General features: G+C 41.4%; 2 protein-coding genes across 2 annotated transcripts in view; one reads left to right on the forward strand and one right to left on the reverse strand.

Annotated features, from left to right (window-relative positions):
* The window catches only part of FSD2 (fibronectin type III and SPRY domain containing 2), a 55,835-nt gene extending 55,055 nt beyond the window's left edge, over positions 1-780 (reverse strand). The window contains exon 1 of the mRNA XM_078326892.1: positions 1-780. The gene's annotated coding sequence lies outside the window, so the exon portion shown is untranslated.
* On the forward strand, positions 140-26,350 carry WHAMM (WASP homolog associated with actin, golgi membranes and microtubules). The gene is made up of 10 exons (XM_008998484.5): positions 140-854; positions 3,455-3,628; positions 7,632-7,782; positions 8,819-8,988; positions 10,626-10,791; positions 14,697-14,884; positions 18,123-18,209; positions 18,443-18,538; positions 22,624-23,098; positions 25,217-26,350. The coding sequence occupies exons 1-10, from the start codon at positions 243-245 to the stop codon at positions 25,507-25,509; spliced, it is 2,412 nt and encodes an 803-aa protein (XP_008996732.3). The 5' UTR covers positions 140-242; the 3' UTR covers positions 25,510-26,350.
* The last annotated feature ends 559 nt before the right edge of the window (positions 26,351-26,909 follow it).

Consider the following 26,909-nt stretch of genomic DNA (forward strand, 5'->3'; position numbering starts at 1 on the left):
CTTTTCATTGGTTGTAGCTGACCCTCCCTTCTATCACCTAACCATTCCCGACGGACGCCTCACTTAAGCCCCGCCTCCGGCTGCCAGCCAATCAGAAGTGCCGAGGACCGGGTCGCTGCCGGGACACTGACGCGGTTTCGATTCCAGCGAAAAATGCCTCAGCTCGGACTGTCTCGTGACAGGGGGTGCGAGGAGGACAGTCCCGCGCCCGCTGAGCCCTAGAGCCGCTGCCGCCGACTGTCATGGAGGACGAGCAGCCTGACAGCCTGGAGGGCTGGGTGCCGGTCCGAGAGGGCCTCTTCGCCGAGCCCGAGCGGCACCGGTTGCGCTTCCTGGTGGCCTGGAACGGCGCGGAGGGCAAGTTCGCTGTGACTTGTCACGACCGCACCGCGCAGCGGCGGTGGCGACGCGAGGGGGCCCAGCCCGAGCCCGAGCCCGAGCCCGAGCCCGAGGCCGCCATGTCCCCCCCAAGCTGGGCCGGCCTACTTTCGGCCGCGGGGTTCCGCGGCGCGCACCGGCAACTGGCGGCGCTATGGCCGCCTCTAGAGCGCTGCTTCCCGCGGCTGCCACCGGAGCTGGACGTAGGTGGCGGCGGCGGGGCCTGGGGCCTGGGTCTTGGGTTGTGGGCGCTGCTGTGGCCGGCGCGCGCGGGGCCCGGAGAGGCGGCGCTGCGGGAGTTGTGTGGACGGCTGGAGCGCTACCTGGGCGAGGCGGCAGACGGCTGCGGTGGCGCCACCGTGCGCGACGCGCTCTTCCCGGCTGAGGGCGGCGCGGCAGACTGCGAGAGCCTGCGCGAGTTCCGGGAACGGGCCCTGCGCGCGCGGTGGACCGAAGCGGACGCGCGGCTGCGCCAGGTAAGTGAGGTCGGGCCCAGTCTGCGCTGCCTAGGCTTGGGACCTTGTGGGAAGCTCCCCGGGCGCCCAGAGCCCGGGCTGCCAGCTGACGAGGAGGAGCCGGAGGGTGGAGAAGGCCGCGGGCTCCGCGGTGCTCTCACCTTCGCGGGACCGCTGTGCGAAACGGGCGGGAGCTCCGGGAGGGCCTGCAGAGAGGACGGACAAAGTTAGAGCCTAGTGTACTTGCAGCTCGGAGCTGGGCTAGGCTCCCAACCTTTGTCCTGGAGATGCTGGCAGAACAGGGTGTTGTAACGGGAAATGCCAGAAATATTGCAAGCAAAACTGTAAACAACCCATCCACGTAGGAAAGAATAACACGGACTAAATGTAAGCGTTCCAAGTCTGTATATGAGGGAATGTCACAAACGGGATAAAATGGTTTAACGGAAGAAATGGCTGTTAAGAGATAAGGTGTTTTGTTTTGTTTAAGTGATAAAGACTTGGCTGAGGGAAAGTGAAAGTGAACTTTAGTCATCAGTTTGGAATAACTGCAGGAGTGCTGCTTGAACGAGGTAGTTTGAGAAGGAGTTATTGAGTGGTACACCTAGCGAACCTAAGGGGAGGGGGAAGTACAAGTTCATAGAAGGGTTTAGGAGAAAATATGCCTTCTAAATCCACGCCCACAGTTTACTAAGGAGAGCCAGGCTGGTGTGCAGTGGGACAATCTTGGCTTACTGCTGTTATTAACCTGAATGATTTTTTTTTGTTCATTAAGGAAGGGGAGGTGAAGAGAAGAGTTCAGCTACATTTCAAAATCTTAATTATATCCTGCTAAATATAGAATAAGCTTTCTAAATTAAAATGGTTTTATAAAAGGAGATCGTTGGTGGGGTCATTTTTGTACTGTGGGTTTTTTTTTTTTTAAACTATGGGTTTTATGTGTATATATCTACAACCCACTTCTCGTGATTTCACGTTAGAATATCAGGAAACCACAGGAGAGTTCCAGGCCAGTCAGCTTTTGATCTTCAACTTTATCATTTTCACCTTAAGATACAGGAAACCACAGGGGGTTTCAAAAATAATATTATTTTATATCAAACTTGTTTTTTACACACTTGGTTTCTCACAGAGATAAGTGGTTTCTCCTTAAAATCGAACATTTATATGATGTATTTACTGGAGTTACTATCAGAAAAGTTATAGTTTTCCGAAATTTAAGTTCACTCTGAGGTACTGTAGCACGAACATAGTTCATACTGTTGAGGTAGCTGTTCACATTAGAGTAGTTCACTTATTTACCTGGAACTTAAAAATGGGGGGTTGGGAGGGGAAGCTTAAATTCAAATCATGTCCAAGAAATTTTAACATCTACTTTAGAAATAGAAAAGCAATTGATTCTAGAATTAGACCAATTGCTAGTGTCGCTAGGATATATAAAATGAGGCTGAATGTTTTAACTCTGGAATTTTTCTGGATAGTCTAAGACCTAAGGCTGAAATGTATCACTTGCCTTAAGTTTACTTTTGCATGTGTGCTTTAATTTTATTCAGTGAGGCTGCCACTTAAAAAAAAAAACCATAATATTATTACCTGGATAAAAAAAAACTACAGCTGAAAGTAGATCACTTTATCCTTAATCAGAAGGATGGAAATAGAATTTAAGAATGTATTGGTTGAAAAAAAAATATTGATTTCTCTTCTTGAGGGAGTAAGATAATTTCCTACCAAATGAGACCACCTAGCTTATACCCTGTTCAGTTTATTTTCCACCTTGCTGCAGAAGCAGTAGCCAGCAGAGACTGGAACCACAGTTTAGGCTCTCTGAGTTGACTGCTAAGGGCTTTGTGGGCATTAAGAGAACCAACAAGCTGAAGTACTTGGAGACAGCTCTGGGATGTTTTATGAGCCTTTAAAAAAGGAATACAGCCTTGCAAAACCTTTACAGTAAGAAAAGTCAAATGAAAAAATATCCACAACCCCAAACCTTCTATTGTCCTTTTCTCTGCATACTTAGTGCATAGTTGAGATTAAATTTTGCATTCTGCCTCTCCCATTTAGTATTATAAAAGTCTCCACAGTTTTGTTTTTTTTTTGTTGTTTTTTTGCGATGGAGTTTCGCTCTTGTTGCCCAGGCTAGAGTGCAATGGCACTATCTCTGCTCACCGTAACCTCTGCTTCCTGGGTTCAAGCAATTCTCCTGCCTCAGCCTCCCAAGTAGCTGGGATTACAGGCATGTGCCACCACACCCAGCTAATTTTGTATTTTTAGTAGAGACGGAGTTTCTGCATGTTGGTCATGCTGGTCTCGAACCCAGGTGATCTGCCTGCCTCAGTCTCCCAAAGTGCTGGAATTACTGGCGTGAGCCACCACACCCAGCTGAAAGTCTCCATATTATTGAACAATCTTCAAAAGCACAGTGCTGAATGACTATAGTATTAATCTGCCATGGATATATCATAATTTACTTAACCATTCTTGTTTTATTGGGCATATTTGATGGAGGATAACGTTTTAATATTTTATACTTCAAAGTAATGTATTAAAAGTTGAGAACATGGTTTATTTGTTGGGTATGTATGATCTTAAATGTATGAGATTTATTCACATTTGCTTTCTAGGTTCTTCAGGGACACACAAAAGCCAACACCATGGTGGCTTTAATGAAAGTTTACCAAGAGGAAGATGAAGCGTACCAGGAATTAGTTACTGTGGCAACCACGTTCTTCCAATATTTATTGCAGCCATTAAGGGCTATGAGAGAAGTTGCAACTTTATGTAAGCTTGATATTTTGGTATGTTTTTTTTTTTTTTTAATCAGATTTACCATTTGTCTTATGTCCTTAGTTACACTTAATTTCAATCTCTGTACTTTGTTGGGTTCACCTTTATGTTTATTTACTTATTTATTGATAGAGATGAGGTTTTGCCATTTGGTTCAGGCTGGTCTCAAACTCTGGAGCTCAAGCAGTTTGTTTACTTTAGCCTCCCAAAGTGCTAGAATTACAGGCATGGGCCACTATGCTCAGTTCACCCTTATGTTTAAATGTTGAATTTATATTTTAAATTGATAGAAAATGAAGACATTTATGTTGCTCATCTTCTTTTTTTTTTGTTTTGTTTTTGTTTTTTTGAGATGGAGTTTCGCTCTTGTTACCCAGGCTGGAGTGCAATGGCGCAATCTCGGCTCACCACTACCTCCGCCTCCTGGGTTCAGGCAATTCTCCTGCCTCAGCCTCCTGAGTAGCTGGGATTACAGGCACGTGCCACCATGCCCAGCTAATATTTTTGTATTTTTAGTAGAGATGGGGTTTCACCATGTTGACCAGGATGGTCTCAATCTCTTGACCTCGTGATCCACCCGCCTCGGCCTCCCAAAGTGCTGGAATTACAGGCTTGAGCTACCGCACCAGGCATGGTCATCTTCTTTTAAGATTCCTACAGATTTGAAAGAGTTAAATGTTTTTTCTGCCAATGAATTTTTTTTTTTTTTTTTTTGAGACATGGTCTCCCTCCATCAGCTAGGCTGTCAGCTATGGGCTCACTGCAACTTCTTTCTGGGTTCAAGCAATTCTCCTGCTTCAGCCTCCCAAGTAGCTGGGATTACAGGTGTACACCACCACAACCAGCTAATTTTTTTGTGTGTGTTTTTAGTAGAGATAGGGTTTCACCATGTTGGCCAGGCTGGTCTTGAACTCCTGACCTTCTTGAGAATCAGCCCAACCCTGTACGTGGGTGTCCTTAGTCCCAGCACTGATGAGGGATTGGGAAAAGGAAATAAAGACAGAGACACAAGAGTAGAATTTACAGCATGGGTCCAGGGGACCAATGGCCCCCAACCTCTGGTCTCCAAACACTTGTGTATAATCTCATTGATCTTGTCAGCATGGAAAGGAAGGGTAAAGGAGTAAGTAAGATAGCTGGGTGGAGAGCACTTGAGATCCTTCTAAGACATGCTAAACTAGTACTCTGAGTTTATCACCAATTGTTATTAGGGTGTACCTGTATCAGAAGCAAATGGGATAAGGAGCCACCCTGTCTGACTACTCCCAATGCATCAAGGGGCTTTTATCTCCCGAGCATTGAAGACATAGAACAGTTAAAATCACTCCATATTCCTAGAACCTAGGCAGATCCTGAGGTGTTCCTTGATCTCTGCCCTGCAAGGCTTTTCTCCTCTTGCCAGTCCCCATCTGCAAAGACCGTCCCAGATCTTGTGGGAGAGGTTGGCTTCCTTCTCAGAGATCTTTACGTAAGCCCTCTTTATCAGGCCCTTATACAGTCTCCATGTTGAGAAGGCATTTGTGGGACCAGAGCAGTATTCCCTGCTCTGCAACCATCCCGAGGTGTTCCCTGGTGTTACTGCGCTCTTGGATGGTCTTTACCTTAGGCCTCCTGTTGCCGCTTGATTTCTAATTAACTGCACCAATAATATAGTTCTGTATATAAACCTCAGTGTACTCTGAGCCAAACAAGCTTATAATTATTTGGCTAGAATTAACATAGGTCTCCCCCTGGCCATCTTGACCCACAGACCTCAAGTGATCCACCCGCCCCCTCAAGCCTCCCAAAATGCTGGAACTGTGCCCAGCTTGATGAATTGTTTTTGATGTGATGTTTATTTGCTTCAGCTTCTTTTCCTCTAAGGGCTCATACAGATTTCTTAAAATAGGATGAAAATTTAAATAACAGGACCCTAGATTATAATTCAGTAATTTAAATTTTAGTAAATGCTGTTATTGTTCTTGCTTCATTGAGCCATCAGACAACCTTGTCACACCATTCAGAAAAGGCATTCTTATTCCAGTGTTACAATGAATCTAGAGTCCGGAGGAGTTAAATAGCGCACCTTGGGTCTCAGCAACTGGAATCAGAAGACACCTAAGAGGTCTCTTGATCTCTGTCTCCTGCACTGGGCCATCTTTCCACGTATAATCTCATGACCCCTGCCAGATGATTGTACTATAAAAATGGTATCACATTTAGATGAAACTTATGCCACTCTAACCTGTGGATAAAGTTGTTCTGTTTATTATTTTGAAAGTCTATTATTTGGAGAGTCTACTTCTTGCATATATTTTGCCTTTAAGTAACAGCTGTTTTAAGATAGCATTCACAGACCATATATATACATATACATATAAAGTGTATGACTCAGTGATTTTTAGTATATTCAGAGTTGTGCAATGATCATTATGTAGTATCAGAACATTTTCACCCCCAAAAGAAACCCTGTACCCATTAGTCACTCCCAGCCCTGGGAACCCACCAGTCTATTTTCTGTCTCTGAGGATTTCCCTGCTCTGGACGTACCAACAGCATGTCTTGAAAACATAGTTATTCCATGTTGTACCAAATATCAGGATTTCATTTCCTTTTATTGCTGAGGAATATTCATTGTATGGATATATCACATTGTGTGTGTGTGTGTGTTTTGAGATGGAGTCTTGCTCGCCCAGGCTGGAGTACAGTGGCGCAATCTTGGCTCACTGCAACCTCCGCCTCCCGGGTTCAAATGATTCTTCTGCCTCAGCCTCCAAAGTAGCTGGGACTACAGGCGTGTGCCACCACGCCTGGCTAGCTATATGACATTTTATTCATCAGTTGATGGGCATTTGGGTTGTTTCCACTTTTTGGCTATTATGAATAATGCTGCTATGAATGTTTGTGTGTAAGTTTCTGTGTAGACATATGTTTTCGATGCTATTGTGTATGTACTGAGGAGTAGGATTGCTGGGTCATCTGATTACTCAATGTTTAACATTTTGAAAGACTGCCAGATGGTTTTTCAAAGTGAGTGCATCATTTTATAATCTCAAAAGCAGTAAATGAGGGTTCCAGTTTGTCCACATTATCACCAACACTTGTTATTGTCTGTCTTTTTTGGTTACAGCCATCTTAGTGGGTATCTTGTTATAGTTTTGATTTGTAATTCCCTGTCGGCTAACTTATACATATTTCTTATGCTTTGTAGAAGAAAAATTGCATATTGGATGACATAGCAGTACATGTCTTAGTTCAGGCTGCTATAACAAAGTACCAGAGATAGTGTGGCTTATAAACAACAAAACTCTTTCTCACAGTTCCGGAGGCTGGGAAGTCTAAGATCAAATGCTGGCAGATCCAGCTTCTTGTGCGGGCTAGTTTCTTAATTTGTAGATGACAGTCTTGCTGTGTCTTCACATGGTGAAGAGCAGAGAGAGATCCTTTGTCTCCTTTTTATAAGGGCATTAATCCCATTATTGAGGGCTCTACCCTCATGACCTAATTACCTTTGAAGGTCCCATTTTCAAATACCATCACACTGGGGACTAAGCCTTCAAGGGACCCAAACATTCAGTCCAATGTCAGTACATGTTATAAGCATGAATATACAGAAACTACTATCATTTAGGTGATTATATTACATATCCTTAAAAGAAACCATAACAACAGCTAACACTTAAGTGCTGTTTCAGGCCCTATGCTGAATGCTTGACAACACAGATCACTCATTTAAACAATTGTGTATTACTAATAATAGAGAGAAACATAATTTTACCACATTCTTCTCCAGAAAAAGTTATTCTAGGCATGCAAAGTGAAAATAGGTTTTTTTCCTTTATGCCTCAGAGTGTCCTTTTTTTGTCTTCCAGGTGGTCCTCAGCTTAGAGCCTTATTCATACTCAGTAAGGGACTGATGAAAGAATGAAAATTTGACTAAGTAGTGGTGTATTTAAATTAATCCATGTGACCAGTTTCCTAATGGGTCACATAACTATTAGCTCTTACTAAGACAAATTTCTCTTCTGTCTGTAGAAGTCCTTGGATGAGGATGACCTAGGTCCTAGAAGGGTAGTTGCCCTGGAGAAAGAAGCTGAAGAATGGACCAGACGGGCTGAAGAAGCTGTCATCTCTATTCAAGATATCACAGTGAATTATTTCAAGGAGACAGTAAAAGCATTAGCAGGTGATAATTTAAAAAATGCTTTACGAAGATACATGTAATTGTCATTTTATTCAAATACCATTTGAGTGCCTCTTAAGCACCAGGCACTGTTTTCTAGGTGCTAAGAATTCAGTGTCAAGCATTAAGAGACATTGTACAGTCTAGTGAAGGGAGAGAAATCTTAATTATTCATTGAAGCGTGGAAAATGGCAGTGACAATAAATGTCACAAAGAAGAGAGATATGGGGCTCTGAGAATCTGTGAGAGAAACTGGGCTTGATCAGGGTGGTCACTGAAGGCCTCTGAGAAGTGGCGCTTGCCCCAGTATCTTCAAGAGTAAATAGAAGTTGAGATGACAGAAAAAGTGAGGAGTGTTCCAGGTAGAAGGGTATAGCACTGGCAAAGGTCCCCTGGCTTGAGGGAAGTTGGCAAATAGGAGCTTAAAAGATAACCTGCAGGGCTGGATCGCAGAGAGTGCGAAATAATATGGTATGATGGAAAATGCTGGCAAGACAGGGCAGGGGTCAGACCATGCAGGGGTTTGTGGGCTGGGTGAAGGACTTTATTTTAGTCTTAAATAATTGTTGATAAAAGCAAAGAATAGGAAACAACGTCTGTCAGTTTGTTATTCCTAAAACAGAAAACGACATAGATGTTAAGCATGATTCTTGATTTTTTTTTTTTAATGAGTGGCAAGAGTTTCTGATCTATTGTGCAGAATCAACAAGATATAAAGCAGAATGATGATCCTGTTTTTTTGGTCAAACTATCCATAGAAGCATGTCTGTCTAGCTAGATGTAGAAACAATACGGAAGCAAGTGTGCCAAAATATAAGAAGCAATTGTCTCAACTAGGTGAGATCATGACTTATGTCTTTTTAAAAATGGAATACCTAGAATTTTTAGATCAATGATAATAAAAGAGTTAATGACACAAAATTTCTTTTAAAAAGGATGTTCTGCAGGTGGTATGGAGGCAATAAAAAAGCATTAGCTCATGATAAATGTTTCCCATTTTAATGAGGTGTAATTGTATTTTATTTTAAAAATCCAACAGGAATGCAGAAACAAATGGAACAGGATGGGAAGAGATTTGGCCAGGCTGCCTGGGCCACAGCAACTCCCAGGTTGGAAAAACTTAAGCTAATGCTAGCTCGAGAGACTTTGCAACTCATGAGAGCGAAAAAGCTGTGTTTAAATCACAAAAGAGCTGAAATTCAGGGAAAGGTAAGACAAAGATAAACATAACTTTGTTTTAAAAATACACTTTTGGCTGGTCCGAGTGCAGCGGTGTTTACAACTAATCACTGACAACCAGTTACAGATTTTGTTCCTTCTCCACTCCCACTGCTTCTTCACTTGACCAGCCTTTAAAAAAAAATACCCTTTTTTTTAAAAAAAATTTTTATAAAGGATACAAGTGCAGTTTTGTTCTATGGATATATTGTATAATGGTGAAGTCTGGGCTTTTAGTGCAATCATCACCTGTATAATGTAATTGTACCCACTAAATATTTCTCATCTCCCTTCCCACCCTCTTACTCTTCTGAGTCTCCAGTGTCTATTATTCCACTCTCTATGTATACACATTTCTTAGCTCCCACTTAGAAGTGAGAACATGTGATAAAAGCATATTTTTATTTTTAGATAGCACTTTTCTTTCCAGGTATCATTAAAGAGCTTCTTTAATTCACTTATTCCAACACCATCTTCTATGGAAGGTTAGACATAAAGTTTTCCTTTGGTTAAGATGTTTTGAAATACCATATTGTAGGATTCACTTTATAGTAACACCGAGTATTGAAGTGGGTACTGTACTTGAAAATCAATCGAGCAATGTTTTCAGTACAACTTTAAAATAAAGACATATTTCGGGCCGGGCGCGGTGGCTCAAGCCTGTAATCCCAGCACTTTGGGAGGCCGAGGCGGGTGGATCACGAGGTCAAGAGATAGAGACCATCCTGGTCAACATGGTGAAACCCCGTCTCTACTAAAAATGCAAAAAAAATTAGCTGGGCACGGTGGCGTGTGCCTGTAATCCCAGCTACTCAGGAGGCTGAGGCAGGAGAATTGCCTGAACCCAGGAGGCGGAGGTTGCGGTGAGCCGAGGTCGCGCCATTGCACTCCAGCCTGGGTAACAAGAGCGAAACTCCGTCTCAAAAAAAAAAAAAAAAAAAAAGACATATTTCACTGAAGGATGAAACTTAATTTTTTTCCTATAATCTTATGACTTTAAAACAGAAAACACTGTAAACTCCTGTCTTACTTAGTTGGCTCAGGCTGCTATAACAAGGTTAAGTATCACAGATGGGTGGCTTAAACAACAGACATGTATTTCTTATAGTCCTGGAGGATGGGAAGTCCAAGATCAAGGTGCCTACAGATTCATTGTCTAGTAGCGTCCTCTTTCTGGCTGGTAGACAGTTGCCTTCTTAGTGCTCATACAGCCTTTCATCTGTGTGTATGCTTAGAGAGAAAGAAAGTGATCCCTCTTTCTCTTCTTATGAGGGCACTAATCCCATGATGGGGCACCATTTTTTTTGATATAATCTGAACCTAATTAATTCCAAAGGACCCACCTCCAAATAACGTCACATTGGGAGTTAGAGGTCAACATATGAATTTTGAAGGCACACCAATATTCAGTACATAATAATACCTCAAACCTATGTTTTCCTCTGTTTCAAGGATGAGTGATGTAAAGTATTTACATCACTAGATGAAATGAAAAAGTGTTTCTTTCCTATTTGCCTTTTTATATTTATTACTGAATAAGGAATAGAAAATAGCTAGAATGCTTCTAAAGTTTGTTTTTAATATACTAATTTATTTTAACATATTTTCCTTTTTTCTATGAAAACAAGATGGAAGATCTTCCAGAACAAGAAAAAAATATCAATGTTGTAGATGAATTAGAAATAAAATTTTATGAAATTCAGTTAGAACTATATGATGTTAAATTTGAGATATTAAGAAATGAAGAAATACTGCTTACTACACAGTTGGACTCTCTTAAAAGACGTATAAAAGGTAAAATTTGTATTTAAATATATACATTACAATGTTTAAATTACAAATTCAAGGAAATACAGACCATATTAATTACATTTTGTAAATTATAACATCTGAAACTTTCCTAACGTTTTCCTTCAGTGGTTTATTACTCAAATAATAGTCATTAACAGAGCAAAACAAAAATGATTATTATCCCAAGCTCATCATCTACAGATACTTAGTGGTTGGCTGGGCATGGTGGTTCAAGTTTGTAATCCCAGCACTTTGGGAGGCTGAGGAGGGCGGATAACTTGAGGTCAGGAGTTCCAGACCAGCCTGACCAACATGGTGAAACCCCATCTCTACTAAAAATACAAAAATACTAAACCCTGTTTCTACTAAAAATACAAAGTCTGAGGCTGGGCATGGTGGCTCACGCCTGTAATCCCAGCACTTTGGGAGGCTGAGGCGAGCAAATCACCTGAGGTCAGGAGTTCAAGACCGGCCTGACCAACATGGAGAAATCCCGTCTCTACTAAAAATACAAAATTAGCTGGACATGGTGGTGCATGCCTGTAATTCCAGCTACTCAGGAGGCTGAGGCAGGAGAATAGCTTCAACCTGGGAGGCGGAGGTTGCAGTGTGCCAAAATCGTGCCATTGCACTCTGACCTGGGCAATAGAGTGAGACCATCTCAAAAAGGAAAAAAAAGAGAGATTCTTACTGGTAACAGTTTGCAGTATAACTTTGTAGATTTTTAAATATGCTGATACATAAAACAATTTTTAACCAAAATTACATAACCAGTTTAGTAACCTTTTTAAAAAAATTTTTAATTGTGGATATATAGCAGGTACATATATTTATGGGCTACATGAGATATTTTGACACAGGCATACAATGTATAATAGTCTCTTTTTCATTCAATATGTAATAACTGTCTTTCCATTTCAGTAAATAAAAGTATCAAAATTTTAATGGCTGCATAGTATTCCATTATATGGATATATCATGATTTCCAATCCGCTGTTTTCAACAGTAGTGTAGTGACTTTCCTTTACACGTGTCTTTGAGTATAGGACAGATTTTTTCCTTGGAATAAATTTCTAAGGATGGAATTATTGTGTCAAAGGCAATGTATATTTTACATTTTGATATATATCTGTTCAAACAACAGAACGAGATACATATAATCATCCGAGATACATTTCTCCATACCTCTGTATTTTTTCTAAATTTCATACTACATAATGGCCCTCTAGATAGGCAGTACATTTAAAATGACCCTCCAAGCTGGGTGTGGTGGCTCATGCCTGTAATCTTAACACTTTGGGAGGATCACATGAGGTCAGGAGTTCAAGACTGTCTCTACTAAAAATACAAAAATTAGTGGGGCATGGTGGCGGATGCCTATAATTCCAGCTACCTGGGAGGTTGAGGCAGGAGAATTGGTTCAATCCAAAAGGCAGAGGTTGCAGTGAGCTGAGATGGCACCACTGCACTCTAGCCTGGGTGACAGAGCAAGACTCTGCCTCAAAAAAAAAAAAAAAAAATGCTCCCATCAGCAGAATATGAGTGTCTATGTTTCCCAGATTCATGCCATTTTTTTGCATTTTTGCTTACTTGACAGAGAAAATGGCAGTCTCTAATTTTCATTTAATTATGAGTGAATATTGAATACAATTTTGTATGTTTACAAGTCATTTGTACTTATTTTATGAAATGACTATTCATGGTCTTTGTCCATTTTTCTTTGAAATGTTTTCTTTCCACCTTAAGAATAATATCCTCTATTGTCTGTCATATGTTGCAAATAATCTCTTCCTGTCATTTGTGTTTTTTTGCCTTTCAGAAATAATTTTTATTAAGTCGTGTTTTATTAATATTTTCCCCTATGGCTTCTGCTTTTAGTGTTGTCTGGCAAAGTCTTATGTCAGCATATATTTATATTTTCTTTTAGTATGTTTATGATGTTGCTTTTAAAATATTCTTCTGTCCAGGTGGAATTTATTTTTATTATAGTAGGAATTGAACCTTTCCCTCAAATTGTTAAGTAGTCCCAATCACTGATTTTAAAACCATTTTCCCCTAAATATTTAACATTTCTCAAGTTAGACATTAGATTAACTTTGGTCTATTTCTGAGTTATTCTCCTCCATTGGTTTGTGAGTGGCTGCTGGTGCTGGCTCCACACTGTTCCCATGACTGGACCTTGGAAGCACATTTTTAGGGTCTAGTAAGGCAAGTGCCCACCGCCCCATTACTTCTTCAGATGTTTTCTGACTATTTTTAACTCCTTTATTCTTCCAGATGAAATTTAGACTCAAGTTCAAAACAAAAACTCGTTGGAAGTTTGATTGTGATTTTGCTTAAAATTAGAAATTACTTTGGGGAGAATAGTGGTCTTTGCAATTCGAATCTTCCCACCCAAGAACATGGTATGTCTCTCCATTTATTTAAATCTTTTTTCTTAAAGTGTCTCCAAGTTTAATAAATTTCTTCACATATATCCTGAACTTTTAGTTTTATCCTGAGTATTCAGAATTTTTTGTAGTAGTTTCAGATTATAAGCATTTTACATATTTAGGGGAAAATTACATTTAAAAAAGTTAATCTGGAAGGATGCATGCCAAATTGTTCATAATGTTTTTCCTCTGAGAATGGCTTGGAAGATTTAGGGAAGGAGCAAGAAAATTTCACTGTTTATTTTATGCACTTCTGGAGGGTCTGAATTTGTTACAGTAAGCATGACTTTTTTTTTTTTTTTTTGAGATGGAGTTTCGCTGTTGTTACCCAGGCTGGAGTGCAATGGCACAATCTCGGCTCACCGCAACCTCCGCCTCCTGGGTTGAGGCAATTCTCTCGCCTCAGCCTCCTGAGTAGCTGGGACTACAGTCACGCGCCACCATGCCCGGCTAATTTTTTGTATTTTTAGTAGAGACGGGGTTTCACCATGTTGACCAGGATGGTCTCGATCTCTTGACCTCATGATCCACCCGCCTCGGCCTCCCAAAGTGCTGGGATTACAGGCTTGAGCCACCGCGCCCGGCCAGCATGACTTTTAAAAAATCAGTAGGTAATCAAGATTAAATATCATTAAGGCATCTTAATAATATGTTGCTGGTAGAATGTGAGTTGCCTTTCTGGAGGGCAATTTGGCAATGAGTATCAAGATTCTTAAATATTTATCTGTTAAGGAAATAATAAAAAGTGTACAGAAAGATTTATACAGAGATGTTCATCACGGTGAAATGAATAATAATGGAACATTGGAACAGCCTAACTACAAGGATTGCTTAGAGAATACTATGCTGCCATTAAAATTTACCTTATTTAAAAATTTTTTTTTAATTTTTGGAGACAGAGTCTCACTCAGTTGCTCAGGCTGGAATGCAGTGGCGTGATCTCAGCTCACTGCAACCTCCACCTCCCAGGTTCATGCGGTTCTCCTGCCTCAGCCTCTTGAGTAGCTGGGATTACAGGCACGTACCACTGTCTCCAGCTAATCTTTGTATATGTAGTAGTAGAGATGGGGTTTTGCCATGTTGGCCTGGCTGGTGTTGAACTCCTGACCTCAGGTGTTCTGCCTGCCTTGTCCTCCCAAAGTTCTGGGATTACAGGTGTGAGCCACTGTGCCTGGCCTAAAAATTTTTATTTCGATTCCATGGAAAATGATGTCTTAGAATTCTGTTGATATGTGTAGCTATGTAAGTAGTTTGTGTATGTGTGTGTATGCACATACATGTATACATTCATATATATATACACGTGTATATGTATATTACTATATATACACACACATGTTTTATATATATATGTAAATAGTGCTTATCCCTCAGTGGTGGGATTACAAGTGATCTTTATTTTCCTTACATTTAAAAAAATTTAGTGCATTTTCTAAAATAATAAAATGTTTTTAACAATCGTTAATACATTTTCAGAAAAACAGGATGAAGTTGTCTATTATGATCCGTGTGAAAGTCCAGAGGAACTTAAAGTCATTGACTGTGTGGTGGGGCTGCAGGACAATAAGAATTTGGAAGTGAAAGAACTCAGAAGGCAGTGCCAGCAGCTGGAGTCTAAACGGGGCAGGATCTGTGCCAAAAGAGCCTCTCTCCGGAGCAAAAAGGTAGGTACGCCCAGAGTGGCTTTCTTTTCTCTTCCAGATATTATTCTTTTATGAAGAATAAAGAGGTATTGAAATAAGGTTTTTACCACACAGTCATTAATTTTTTATGTGCTTATGTACTTATCCATGGCTATAGTTAAAATGCTTTTAGTATTTTTCTTAAAAATATTATTTTTTTCTTTTGGGATTTAAGCATTTAGCAAATCTCAAGGTTTTAATTTATTCATTCAACAACTATTTGTTGAATGCCCATTGCATACACAGGCACTTTATTTTTATTTTTGAGACAGAGTCTTGCTCTGTCACCCAGGCTGGAGTACTGAGGCGTGATCTAGGCTCACTGCAACATCCACCACCCGGGTTCAAGGGATTCTTGTGCCTCAGATTCCCAAGTAGCTGGGATTACAGGCACGTACCACCATGCCCAGCTATTATTTGTGTATTTCATAGAGATGGGTTTTGCCATGTTGGCTAGTTTGGTCTTGAACTCTGACCACAAGTGATCCATTCCACCTTGGCCTCCCAAAGTACTGGGATTACAGGTGTGAGCCACTGTCCCTGGACCACAGGTACTTTAAAAACCACAATAGGTAGAAACTCTATTTCTAATAACCAACTGTAACAATTCTAAATATTTTTTTGGTAGAATATTCAGCTCATTTCAGAGCTTATATTTGGTGATTTTTTAATTTGTTTTTTTGAAACGGTGTCTTGCTCTGTCACCCAGGCTGGAATGCAGTGGTGCAATCTGGGCTCACTGCAACCTCCACCTCCCAGGTTCAAGCAGTTCTCCTGCCTTAGCCTCCCAGGTAGCTGGGATTACAGGTGCGTGCCTGTAATCCCAGCTACCTGGGAGGCTAAGGCAGGAGAACATGCCCAGCTAATTGTTTTGATTTTTGGTAGAGATGGAGGTTTCACCGTGTTGGCCAGGCTGGTTTCGAACTTCTTACCTAAGTGATCTGCCTGCCTTGGCCTCTGCCTCAGTGCTGGGATTATAGGCATAAACCATTGCACCTGACGATTTTTTTTAATTTTTAAAAATCCATGAATACATAAAAAGATAACACACTAAGAAATTTATTTTTTTCCGACAGAAAAGGAAGCTTCTATGTATCATTTTTATCTAGACTTTTATATGTGTTTAGTCATATTTACTATACTTTTGTTTTTTGTTTTGTTTGAGACGGAGTCTTGCTCTGTCTCCCAGGCTGGAGTGTGATGGCGTGATCCTCGCTCACTACAACCTCCGCCTACCAGGTTTAAGTGAGTCTCCTGCTTCAGCCTCCCATGTAGCTGGGATTACAGGTGCTTGCCACCACGTCCGGCTAGTTTTTGTATTTTTAGTAGAGACAGGGTTTCACTATGTTGGTCAGGTTGGTCTTGAACTCCTGACCTCGAACAGTCTACCTGCCTTGGCCTCCAAAGTGCTGGGATTAGAGGCAAGAGCCACCACTCCCAGCCTACTATACTTTTCTTACTAGAATTAGGAAAACATGAAAATCGTGACTTTTGTAGCTTACAAAAATATTACTCTTCCATGTAAATACAAATACCTAAAAAAAAGCTTGACTAGGTGTGGTGGCTCATGCCTGTAATCCCAGTACTTTGGGAGGCTGAGGTGAGAGAATCACTTAAGGCCAGAAGTTTGAGACCAGACAACACAATGAGACTTCATCTTTATGGTGTGCACCTATAGAGCCAACTACTCAAGAAGCTGAGGCAGGAGGATCGCTTGAGTCCAGGAGGTTGAGCCTTCAGTGAACTATGATTGCACCACTACACTTCAGCCTGGGTGATAGAATTAGACCCTGTCTCTGATAAAAAATAAAAATAAAAAACTTTGTTAGAAGAGTATATTATTTGAATGTTTAAGAATTGTACTTCTGGATTTAGGAACTGTTCTTCAGAGGATTTGAAGATATACAGGCATTTGCCCTTTGCTCCACATTTCAGAAAAACCATGAGCACTGAGAGAAGTCTCCTTTGGCACTCCCATGGCACTGTGGATGAGATGCCTCTCCCTCCTTGGCTCTGTGTGTGTGTGTGTGTGTGTGTGTGTGTGTGTGTGTGTGTGTGTAAAATGCTCCTGTGCCTTCTCTATCCAGACTTGGAGCATTAACCTTCACTCTCAAGATATAATCACTCCCCCTACCTCATTTAGGGGAGCTCTTGCACTGATTCTGGAAATGTTGGAATTTGGAAGGCACTCGGTTGATAGAATGGTAGTTGAGGTGAGCTCTCAAATCACGGCTTGTCCACTTAGACAGCCATGTGACCTTAGGTAAATTATTTAAATCTCTTTGGAGCTCAGTTTTCTCATCTGTTAAATAAAGGATGATAATGGTAATACAAATCTCATGATTCATGTGAGGATAAAGTTAGCATAAGGCATGAAAAGTAGTTGGCATTGAGGCTAGCACCTAAAACCTCAATACATGTTAATATTATCTGTGAGTATTACTGTATTGTTTTTTACACAGATGAAGAATTTTGCAGCTGGGTTCAGTGGCTCACGCCAGTAATCCCAGCACTTTGGGAGGCTCAGGCAGGTGGATAATAAGGTCAGGAGTTCAAGACCAGCCTGACCAACATGGTGAAACCCCGTCTCTACTAAAAATACAAAAATTAGCTGGATGTGGTGGTGTGCACCTCTAATCCCAGCTTCTCAGGAGGCTGAGGGAGGCAGAGGTTCTGGTGAGCTGAGATCATGCCACTGAACTCCATCCAGCCTGGGCAACAGAGCAAGACTTCATCTCAAAAAAAATAATAATAATTTTATGTACATATAGGATATATTAGTATAATGAGTGGTTAAGCACAGGTGAAACAGTTATTAGCATAATTTTTCAGGTATTTGTAGGTTGCTCTGCTTTTGTAGGCATGCTTGGAAATGTAATTAGCATTTATAATATGAGGAAATATGTTTAAAACAATCACATTAAAACAAATTGTTGGGACACATCTCATTTAAGAATGAGGGCTGCTTATATGTCCTTTCATGGTTGGCGGATTATTTTTCATCTCTCAAAGCACTCTGCTGGGAACAAATCTTTCCATAAGCAGCCAAGCAACTCTCATCATAGACGGTGAAGGAGACAGTACCATTGGCCTGCGCCAGAACTAATATTAATGAATGCCTTACACTACAGCCCAAATGCAGTGCTTTTTTTCTTTTAACCTTTTATGCTATACAAGGTAATATTAAAAACCATGTAGGTGATTTGTATTATTCCACCAGGATCAGTGCAAAGAAAATCATCAGCTCAGATTGCAACAGGCTGAAGAAAGCATAAAATACTCTCGTCAGCATCATAGTATTCAGATGGTGAGTCTCTGAAGGAAAATGTTCTGTGTTTGTGTAGTGTGACATGCAGGCCTAGACTTGTGGAAACTGGAGTTGCGGTGCCCTGGACCTGCAGCTGTCAGCCATTCGCCTCCAGGCCTGCAGCCTGGGCGCAGCCTTGGGGGGCTGGTAATGTTGGGGCACAGTCTCTTTTTTGTCAAGACATTTTTTTGTAATGTTGAGCAACTTACAAATACACATTTGTTTAAATATAGAAAAGAGACAAGATAAAAGAAGAGGAACAAAAGAACAAAGAATGGATCAACCAAGAACGCCAAAAAACACTCCAACGATTGAGAGCATTTAAAGATGTAAGTTTTATAAACAATCATCTCACCTACATTTCTGGGGAAATGACTGAAGACCACCCATCCTAAGAGGAAAGTATAAAATATTAAGAACAGGTCATTCAGAATGTGAAATGTTTCAAAAATACCATTAATTCTGGTATATCAATAAAAAACAACAAAAATAGAGTATCAGTGATTCAAAACCCATGATATAAAATAACTGCTGTTTTTGACATCACAGCACTCTTGGGTTCCTGCTCTGCACTCCTCACTGAGTAGTCCTAGCTGGACTGGTGGTTTAGATTGGCAGGGAAAACTGAAAACTATTTAACTCCCTTGACTTTAACTGGCTTTTCCTCATTTGTAATAATTCTTTAAAATGTTATCCAGGCAGCATTGTGATGTAAGTGTAGTTGAAAGTGCCCTGTTAAAAGTAAAATGTGTTTTTAATTTTTTTATATCACCATCTTTCTTTTTAAAAAATTTTTTGGCCGGGCGCGGTGGCTCAAGCCTGTAATCCCAGCACTTTGGGAGGCCGAGGCGGGTGGATCACAAGGTCAAGAGATCGAGACCATCCTGGTCAACATGGTGAAACCCTGTCTCTACTAAAAATACAAAAATTAGCTGGGCATGGTGGTGTGTGCCTGTAATCCCAGCTACTCAGGAGGCTGAGGCAGGAGAATTGCCTGAACCCAGGAGGCAGAGGTTGCAGTGAGCCGAGATCGCGCCATTGTACTCCAGCCTGGGTAACAAGAGCAAAACTCCGTCTCAAAAAAAAAAAAAAAACAAAAACAAAACATTTTTTTAAGTATATACTTATGAGGTTAATGTTATTTTTTATGCCCTCTGTCCCAGGCCTACATTTGCATTTCCTCCACAAAATGATCCTGAATCTGTAAATTTTTTTCTATTTCTTGACTTTATTATTAGAGATAAATTCCTTTAAAAGCTGCTATGAAATTTAAAAAAAATTTTTTTGCTTTTATTTTTAATTGACACAATTGTACATATTTGTGAGGTATAGTGTGATATTTTGATGCAGATATACAACATGTAATGATTAAATCAGAGTAATTAGCATATCTGTCACCTCAAACATTTATCTAAAGGTAAACAGGTTTTTAAAACAATGTTAATAGGGAGTCAGGCTCAATGGCTCATGCCTGTAATCCCAGCACTTTGGAAGGCTGAGGCAGGTGGATTGCTTGAGGCCATCCACGAGTTTGAAACCAGCCTGGGCAACATGGTCACCCAGTCTATTAAAAATACAAAAATTAGCCGGGCATGGTGGCTCATGCCTTTAGTTCCAGCTACTTGGGAGGCTACGGCACGAGAATCACTTGAGCCTGGGATGCAGAAGTTGCAGTGAGAGGCAATATCATGACACTGTACTCCAGCCTGGGCAACAGAGCGAGACTCCACTGTCCCAAAAAATAAACAAAATAAATAGGGGCTTATTTAAGAATATCATTAGCCAGGTGCAGTGGCTCACACCTGCAATCCCAGCACTTTTGGAGGCTGAGGTGGGCGGGTCACCTGAGGTCAGGAGTTCCAGACCAGCCTGGCCAACATGATGAACCCCATCTCAACTAAAAATACAAAAATTAGCTGGGCATAGTGGCACGCACCTGTAATCCCAGCTACTTGGGAGGCCGAGGCAGAAGAATCACTTGAACCCAGGAGGTGGAGGTTGCAGTGAGCTATGATCACACCACTGCACTCCAGCCTAGGCGACAGAGTAAGACTCTGTCTCAAAAAGAATATCATTTAATTTATTGACTATATACATAGACCTGCTCTTATTCCCCAGCCCCTTCACAAAGACCAAGTTTATTGTAACTCCCAAAAGGGAAACAACCCACTGTATCCCAGAAAAGATTCTTGAATAGGTATCAGATGCCTTCTGTGTACGAGGCACCATGCTAGGCACTTCACATTCACTCTCACTAAGTTCTTTAAACAGCCTTGTGACATATTTTCATCACCATATTACAGATGAGTAACCAAGGTTCAGAATGGTTGGTTAAACAACTTAGCTCAAGGTTAAACAGCAGGGATTGAAGCCAGGTCTTTCTTACTCCAGAGCCACTACGGGGCTTCTCAGCCTGGGCAACACATCCAAATCCCCTTGGGGAGCTTATTCTAAGGCCCAGCCCCATCCACAGAAATTGTGATATAACTGCCCTGGATAGAGGCCTGGGTGTGAACTACAGCAGGAAGACTGAATTGATAGGAATTGCATGAATGCCAGATGAAGGTAGAGCCAGTGAGGTAGAGAGGAGCTGTCTGGTTGCCGTCACCAAGAGAGTTTTGATGAACAGAAAGGAGTCAGTGTGGAAGGCATCTAAGGGTGGCCAGCCTGTCCTCCTCAGCCCTCATTCAGATCAAGGAGTTGTTTGGCAATACAGAAGATTCCTTTTTCATGTGTGGGTGATATGAAAATGGGAGGGGCAGCCAGATTTAAGTGACAGAATCAGGCCTCCCAAGCTTCCAGTGAAACTGGAACAATTAATTGAACACTAATAAATTCACCTAAAGTTGGGATATATTACTGGTTTTCTAGGCCAAAAAAGCCCATATGCAGTGTGCACTTGCATGGGGTGATAGGAAAGAGTCTGAGTTGCTTACATTTTTGGGAAAACAATTTGAGAATTCAGTTTCCCTCAGCTTAATGAGCCACCGGTGTGACAAAAGCTCACAGGCTTTTGGGATGTATGGACAGCCGCATCCTGTGTAGAATAAGGGAGTTCTGTGTTTATAAGGAAGTGCCACCCTTGACACCAATTTGAGCACATTTGGAAGGAAGAAGTAGGAGAGGGAGAAAACTAGAAATAAAATCATGTGATACATGATATCTGGTGAGATCAAGGAAGTTGTTTTTTGACTATCTGAAGGGCTGCGTGAGGTAAAGGATTTTATTTATTGTGGGTGGACAGACTGCCTGTACAATATAAGGAGAACCTGGTCAGGCACCGTGGCTCACGCCTGTAATCCCAGCAGTTTGGGAAGCTGAGGCAGGCAGATTGCTGGAGCCCAGGAGTTTGAGACCAGCCTGGGCAACAAAGCAAGACCCCATCTCTGCAAAAAAACAAAGGCAGAACTTAATAGTCCAGAGTCGCAGTGGCATGCTGCGGCCAGGATGCCACAGAGGGGATCCTTGCGTGTTTCAGGGAACCCCAATATCAGGTACGATCTGATCAGTTGGGTCACAGCTGGAATTTGCATTAATAGGATCATAGTGAAAGCATCCTTTGTCAGTTTCTTTAATTTAGGTTTTTGAGATATATTTATGTTAATGTATAGGCCTAGTTCATTTTAATGAGTTCACACTATTACATTTTATGTTTCATCGGCTAATTAGTGCCTTCTTTAGGGACCTCCTTTCAAGATTAGCTCTTTGTAGGGCTAGGTTTCAGGTTTTGTATTATTTATGACTTTTTATGGTTACTTAACATTTTGGATAGATTTATCACAATTTTTTTTTTTTAGACAGTTTCACTCTTGTTACCCAGGCTGGAGTGCAATGGCGCCATCTCGGCTCACCGCAACCTCCGCCTCCTGGGTTCAGGCAATTCTTCTGCCTCAGCCTCCTGAGTAGCTGGGACTACAGGTGCGCACCAGCATGCCCAGCTAATTTTTTGTATTTGTAGTAGAGACGGGGCTTCACCATGTTGACCAGGATGGTCTCGATCTCTTGACCTTGTGATCCACCCGCCTCGGCCTCCCAAAGTGCTGGGATTACAGGCTTGAGCCACCACACCCGGCCGACAATTTTTTAAACTAACATCCTATTTGTATTTTAGCATTTCTAATTTTCCATACTAAAAATTGATGACTATTTTCCTCTATATGTATGTTTTTGTATCTTCATTTTACTATAGAGAAGGTAATATCTGATCAAAGGATATAAATGCTTATCCTTTAATCCGTGAAAAATGGATTCATTAGCAACGATGGCTGTACAAACAAGAGGGAGCTACTTTGTGAATTAGACCATCCATGCATAGAAACGCATGTGTTTATTTATAAGTTTATTTCTAGAAAGTTTCAGCATTTTGATGGTTTGCACTTATGGCAGATTCCTCACCACGGTTTTTCATTTTCAGAAGCACCTAGGTCAATCTGTCCGAAAGACCTCTGGCGCAGAACCTGTGGCTCCAAACCTGCCAGGTGGCCTTTCCCAGCAGACGTGCTTGCCAGCTTCCCAGGTGGTGTCAGTAATTCATCCATCCTCTAGGAAAACTAGAGGTGTTCCCCTATTGGAAGCTAGTAACGTGAAAACCCCCAAGTGTCAAGACTGTCATGGAAATACCTCTGTCCAGGTTTTTGTTCCAGTTGGTGATCAAACACATTCCAAATCCAGTGAGGAATTGTCACTGCCACCTCCTCCACCACCACCACCACCACCAGCACCAGCACCAGCACCAGCTCCTCTGCCTGCTCTGTCCTCATGCTCTGAAGCTGCAACTCATCAGAACTTAGGCTTCAGGGCTCCAATGAAAGATGACCAGCCACTTCCCCTAGTGTGTGAATCACCTGCTGAGAGGCCACGTGACTCCTTGGGACATTTTCCATGTCCAGGTAATCCACTGGAATTCTGTCCCATCTCCCCATGGGTTGTTAAGCTGTTGAAGCATTCTAGCTTTGGAGGCCATAATTTTCAAATGGAAATCATTTATAGAATTCTCTCTAGCCTTAAAATGTTCCAGTATTTGCTGCCTTGAGTATCATCATTCTTTCATCGCAAAGTTAGTATAGTATAGCCTAAATCTGGTTTCATAAATGTTAATTCAGTTTGAAGAAACCATCTCTATACCTTTAATGATCGCATGACTTGGGATTTCTGAGGTTTTTAAATTATCAACCTATTTGAAGTTTCTTAAAACTTCAGTATGTATTTCATGTCTGCCATTGGAATACTTTTTAATACTGTTTTAAATTATGCTTACTGTTGTATCTCTGAGTCCTTTACAGAATCCAGTTGTTGTATTTTAAGCAGAATACTGGTTGGAAATTACTGTAGAGGCATATTAGCCAGATGTAGAAGGCTGTTCTTGCAGACTGACTAGCAGACTGAGGACCCTTACTGTTGGAAATCTTTCTAAAATGTTACGGATCAGAAAGAAAAAGTAGGCCACTTGTCTTGACAAGTGCAGTATACTGAATACTCTTGACTGTTTAATATGGCTATAGTTCTCTCCCAGAATTTGATATATGGCTTTAGACATTGAGTATTGAGAATGGCCTAAATCTGACGAGACTTGGAGCCGTGTGTGTGTGTGTGTGTTTTAGATAAATCCTAGCAAAATTTATGTTAATTTGTTTTTAAAAGTATGCTTGAGCACCTTCACCTATACTGTACAAGGTTACTGTAATAGTTGATATAAGTAAGAGTTCCAAATTGTGATTCTGGTTTGTTGATCAGTTTTGCTATTCTAAGTTCAGAGCTTCACTGTGCCTAGAACCAGGTACAAATGAAAATGTCCAAATATTAGGTGGAGATCCAATGGCCTGTTTCCAAGGGGTTTGCAACAACTGTCCCGTGTATGAAAAGTAAGCGTTTGCATGCCTGTGTCTAGATCACATTTTGGAAGTAGGCAGATCTTTGTGGGGTGCCACATTCCCATCCCAGGTTTAATGCACATAGTTTTAGGAAGACCTGTTCAACTCACAAACACTAATTCACAGGAAAGAATAAAGTGTGAATTTGCACCGCAGAATGCCCTTGACTATGAAACCTGCCTCATTACTCCCAGAAGGAAATTGTAATACAAAGTTACAGCTTTAAAACCAATGCAGAATAGCCTTTTGCTAGCTATAGCATGGCCTTTCGGTCCTGAACTAGAAACGATTATTAATCCTGAAGCTTTACCTGGCAGATCTCTAAATTAGTGGCCACAGTCAGGCCTGTCTCCAGCAGGTGATAAAAGATTTTACCCTCTCAGGGGTCTCTAAGTGCCAGAGTGAAAAATAGGTTCTCCTCACCAATGCCTTGAAGCTCTGATCTAATTTGTGTTTTGACAGCATTTTATATCCTCAAAAATAAAGTATGTAAGCCACCTCAGGGTAATGTAGGTGGAATTAAACACAGTATATACGGAAAAATGTGCCAGCACTACCCCTCCCAGTTCATTGAGTTGCTGGTTAAAGTTTTATTTTAAGCCTTTTCATGTGTAGAAACCTACTCACTTCATTGTCATAGAATGAATCATCACTGACTAATATCCAAGACTGAAGTTAAATTGAGCAGGATAAATTTTTTTTAAAAGATTTATTTTAGTTGGACAGGATAATGAAGGAGATACAGCTTCAGAGGTATCCAGGTCATGCACACTGGGTTAAGACTGTTCCACCCCAGGCATCCATAACTCTTCAGGACGGGAGGGACAGATCACATTTCTCTTAAAAAACAGTCATTCTAACAAAAGGTATACATGCCTATGCTTCTCAGTTGCTATGGATTTGAAGAAGTTAGCAAAAAGGAAGTGGTTAAGGTAAAACATGAGCTATTCAGCTATCCTGGATTCATCCAGGGAGCTTACTGTTGATCTAGCAGGTAATGAAGGTATTTGCTTAATGAAATGCTTATTTGTTTAAATCATGCTGTTAACTGATGTGAGATTTAACAATGTTATAGCAATAATGTTGTGGGGAGGGAGGTTTTTCTTGATGGTACTTGCTCTGCTTACCCAATTTCAGGATCTATGGACGAAGTGTTGGCTTCCTTAAGGCATGGCAAAGCCCCTCTCCAGAAGGTAGAAGTGCCAGCAGTGCGCCCTCCCCACGCCTCAGTCAATGAGCACATTCTGGCTGCCATAAGGCAAGGGGTCAAACTGAAGAAAGTTCACCCGGACCTTGGCCCAAGCCCCAGCAGCAGACACACCAGTGACCTTGAGAGGAGTATCAAGGCTGCACTCCAGAGAATCAAGAGGGTGTCTGCTGACTCAGAGGAAGACAGTGATGAGCAGGACGCCGGCCAGTGGGACCGTTAAGCCAAGTTTGACAAAGGTACCTACCCTGGTGGGCTTGAATGAAGTGGGTGGGGCTAAGACCTGTTGAAAAGCACTTGAACAGGGTGCTGGTAGATGGTCCATATGACACCTCCGACGATCAGCAGGGCATTGTGTGGGACCCTGCAGCTTTTATGTGACACGATGACTCTTAAAACTGGGGAGGGGCCAGGCGCCTGTGGCTTACGCCTGTAATCCCAGCACTTTGGGAGGGTGAGGCGGGCAGATCACAAGGTCAAGAGATTGAGACCATTCTGGCCAACATGGGAAACACTGTCTACTAAAAATACAAAAAATTAGCTGGGTGTGGTGGTGCGCACCTGTAGTCCCAGCTACTCAGGAGGCTGAAGCAGGAGAATCGCTTGAACTTGGGAGGCAGAGGTTGCAGGGAGCTGAGATTGTGCCACTGCAGTCTACCCTGGTGACAGAGCAAGACTGTCTCAAAAAAAAAAAAATAAACTGGGGAGGGAAGTAGACTTGAGATTTTCACCCACCAGTCCATATGTGGAATGTCAAGACCTGTGAGAAGTGTCACTGTCCTAAAAGAAGAGCACTTATTTCTTACCTTCATTGGTGATCCAGAGTTGTTCCCTGATTCTGAAAGCAGTTTACGCTACCCTGGTAAACAGCACTATTAGACTACTGACTGTGGCCTGTGTATATGTAATAGTGATTCCTCAGCTTTATAGATATGAATGTAAATGTTATTTTAGCAATAATCTGAAAAATCACTTATATTCAGGAGTTATTTTAAATATTTAAATGAAATTTATTTTATGTACCAAGCACTACATAAACTCATAATAAAGAACTATTTACAGTGTATTAGCATCACTCATGGTGAAATGAAAACATACCTTAGCTGCTGTACAAGCAAAGCCTTCTGTACCTGGGTGGGCTTAAAAATTTTTAATAAGGTTTCAGCTAAACACTTGTTTAAATGAATACTAAGGGTAGAGGAATAGTGTTATTTTCCTCAGGAACTGAAGTCTCATGCCGACATATTTTTTCAAATTTTTAAAATCAGAAAAGGGGAAGGGACCGATGCAATCTATCCCATTCATCTCTCAGACTGTGCAAGCATCCCCACTAACCTTGTCACCCTCACTCTTGTGATGTTAATCCTGGATTTCCACAGAACAAAAGGAATTCACCTTATTTCCAAAGAAAGTCCTGCCATAGAACCGAAATCTTGGTATGTCTGGTTTTTGTTTTTGTTTTTTTTTGAGACGGAGTCTCGCTCTGTCACCAGGCTGGAGTACAGTGGCATGATCTTGGCTTACTGCAACCTCCGCCTCCTGAGTTCAAGCGATTCTCCTGCCTCAACCTCCTGAGTAGCTGGGACTAGAGGCGTGTGCCACCAAGCTCAACTAATTTTTGTA

This window comes from Callithrix jacchus, chromosome 6 (genome assembly GCF_049354715.1).
Source record: "Callithrix jacchus isolate 240 chromosome 6, calJac240_pri, whole genome shotgun sequence".
Classification (NCBI taxonomy): Eukaryota; Metazoa; Chordata; class Mammalia; order Primates; family Cebidae; genus Callithrix; species Callithrix jacchus.

What these genes read in the sequence shown, in the direction of transcription:
- WHAMM (XM_008998484.5), top strand. Translation starts at nt 243, where the DNA reads ATGGAGGACGAGCAGCCTGACAGCCTGGAGGGCTGGGTGCCGGTCCGA. An exon ending in CCTCTCTCCGGAGCAAAAAG is followed by an intron (nt 14,885 to 18,122) that starts GTAGGTACGCCC and finishes TTATTCCACCAG; the next exon opens with GATCAGTGCAAAGAAAATCA. An exon ending in GATTGAGAGCATTTAAAGAT is followed by an intron (nt 18,539 to 22,623) that starts GTAAGTTTTATA and finishes TTTCATTTTCAG; the next exon opens with AAGCACCTAGGTCAATCTGT.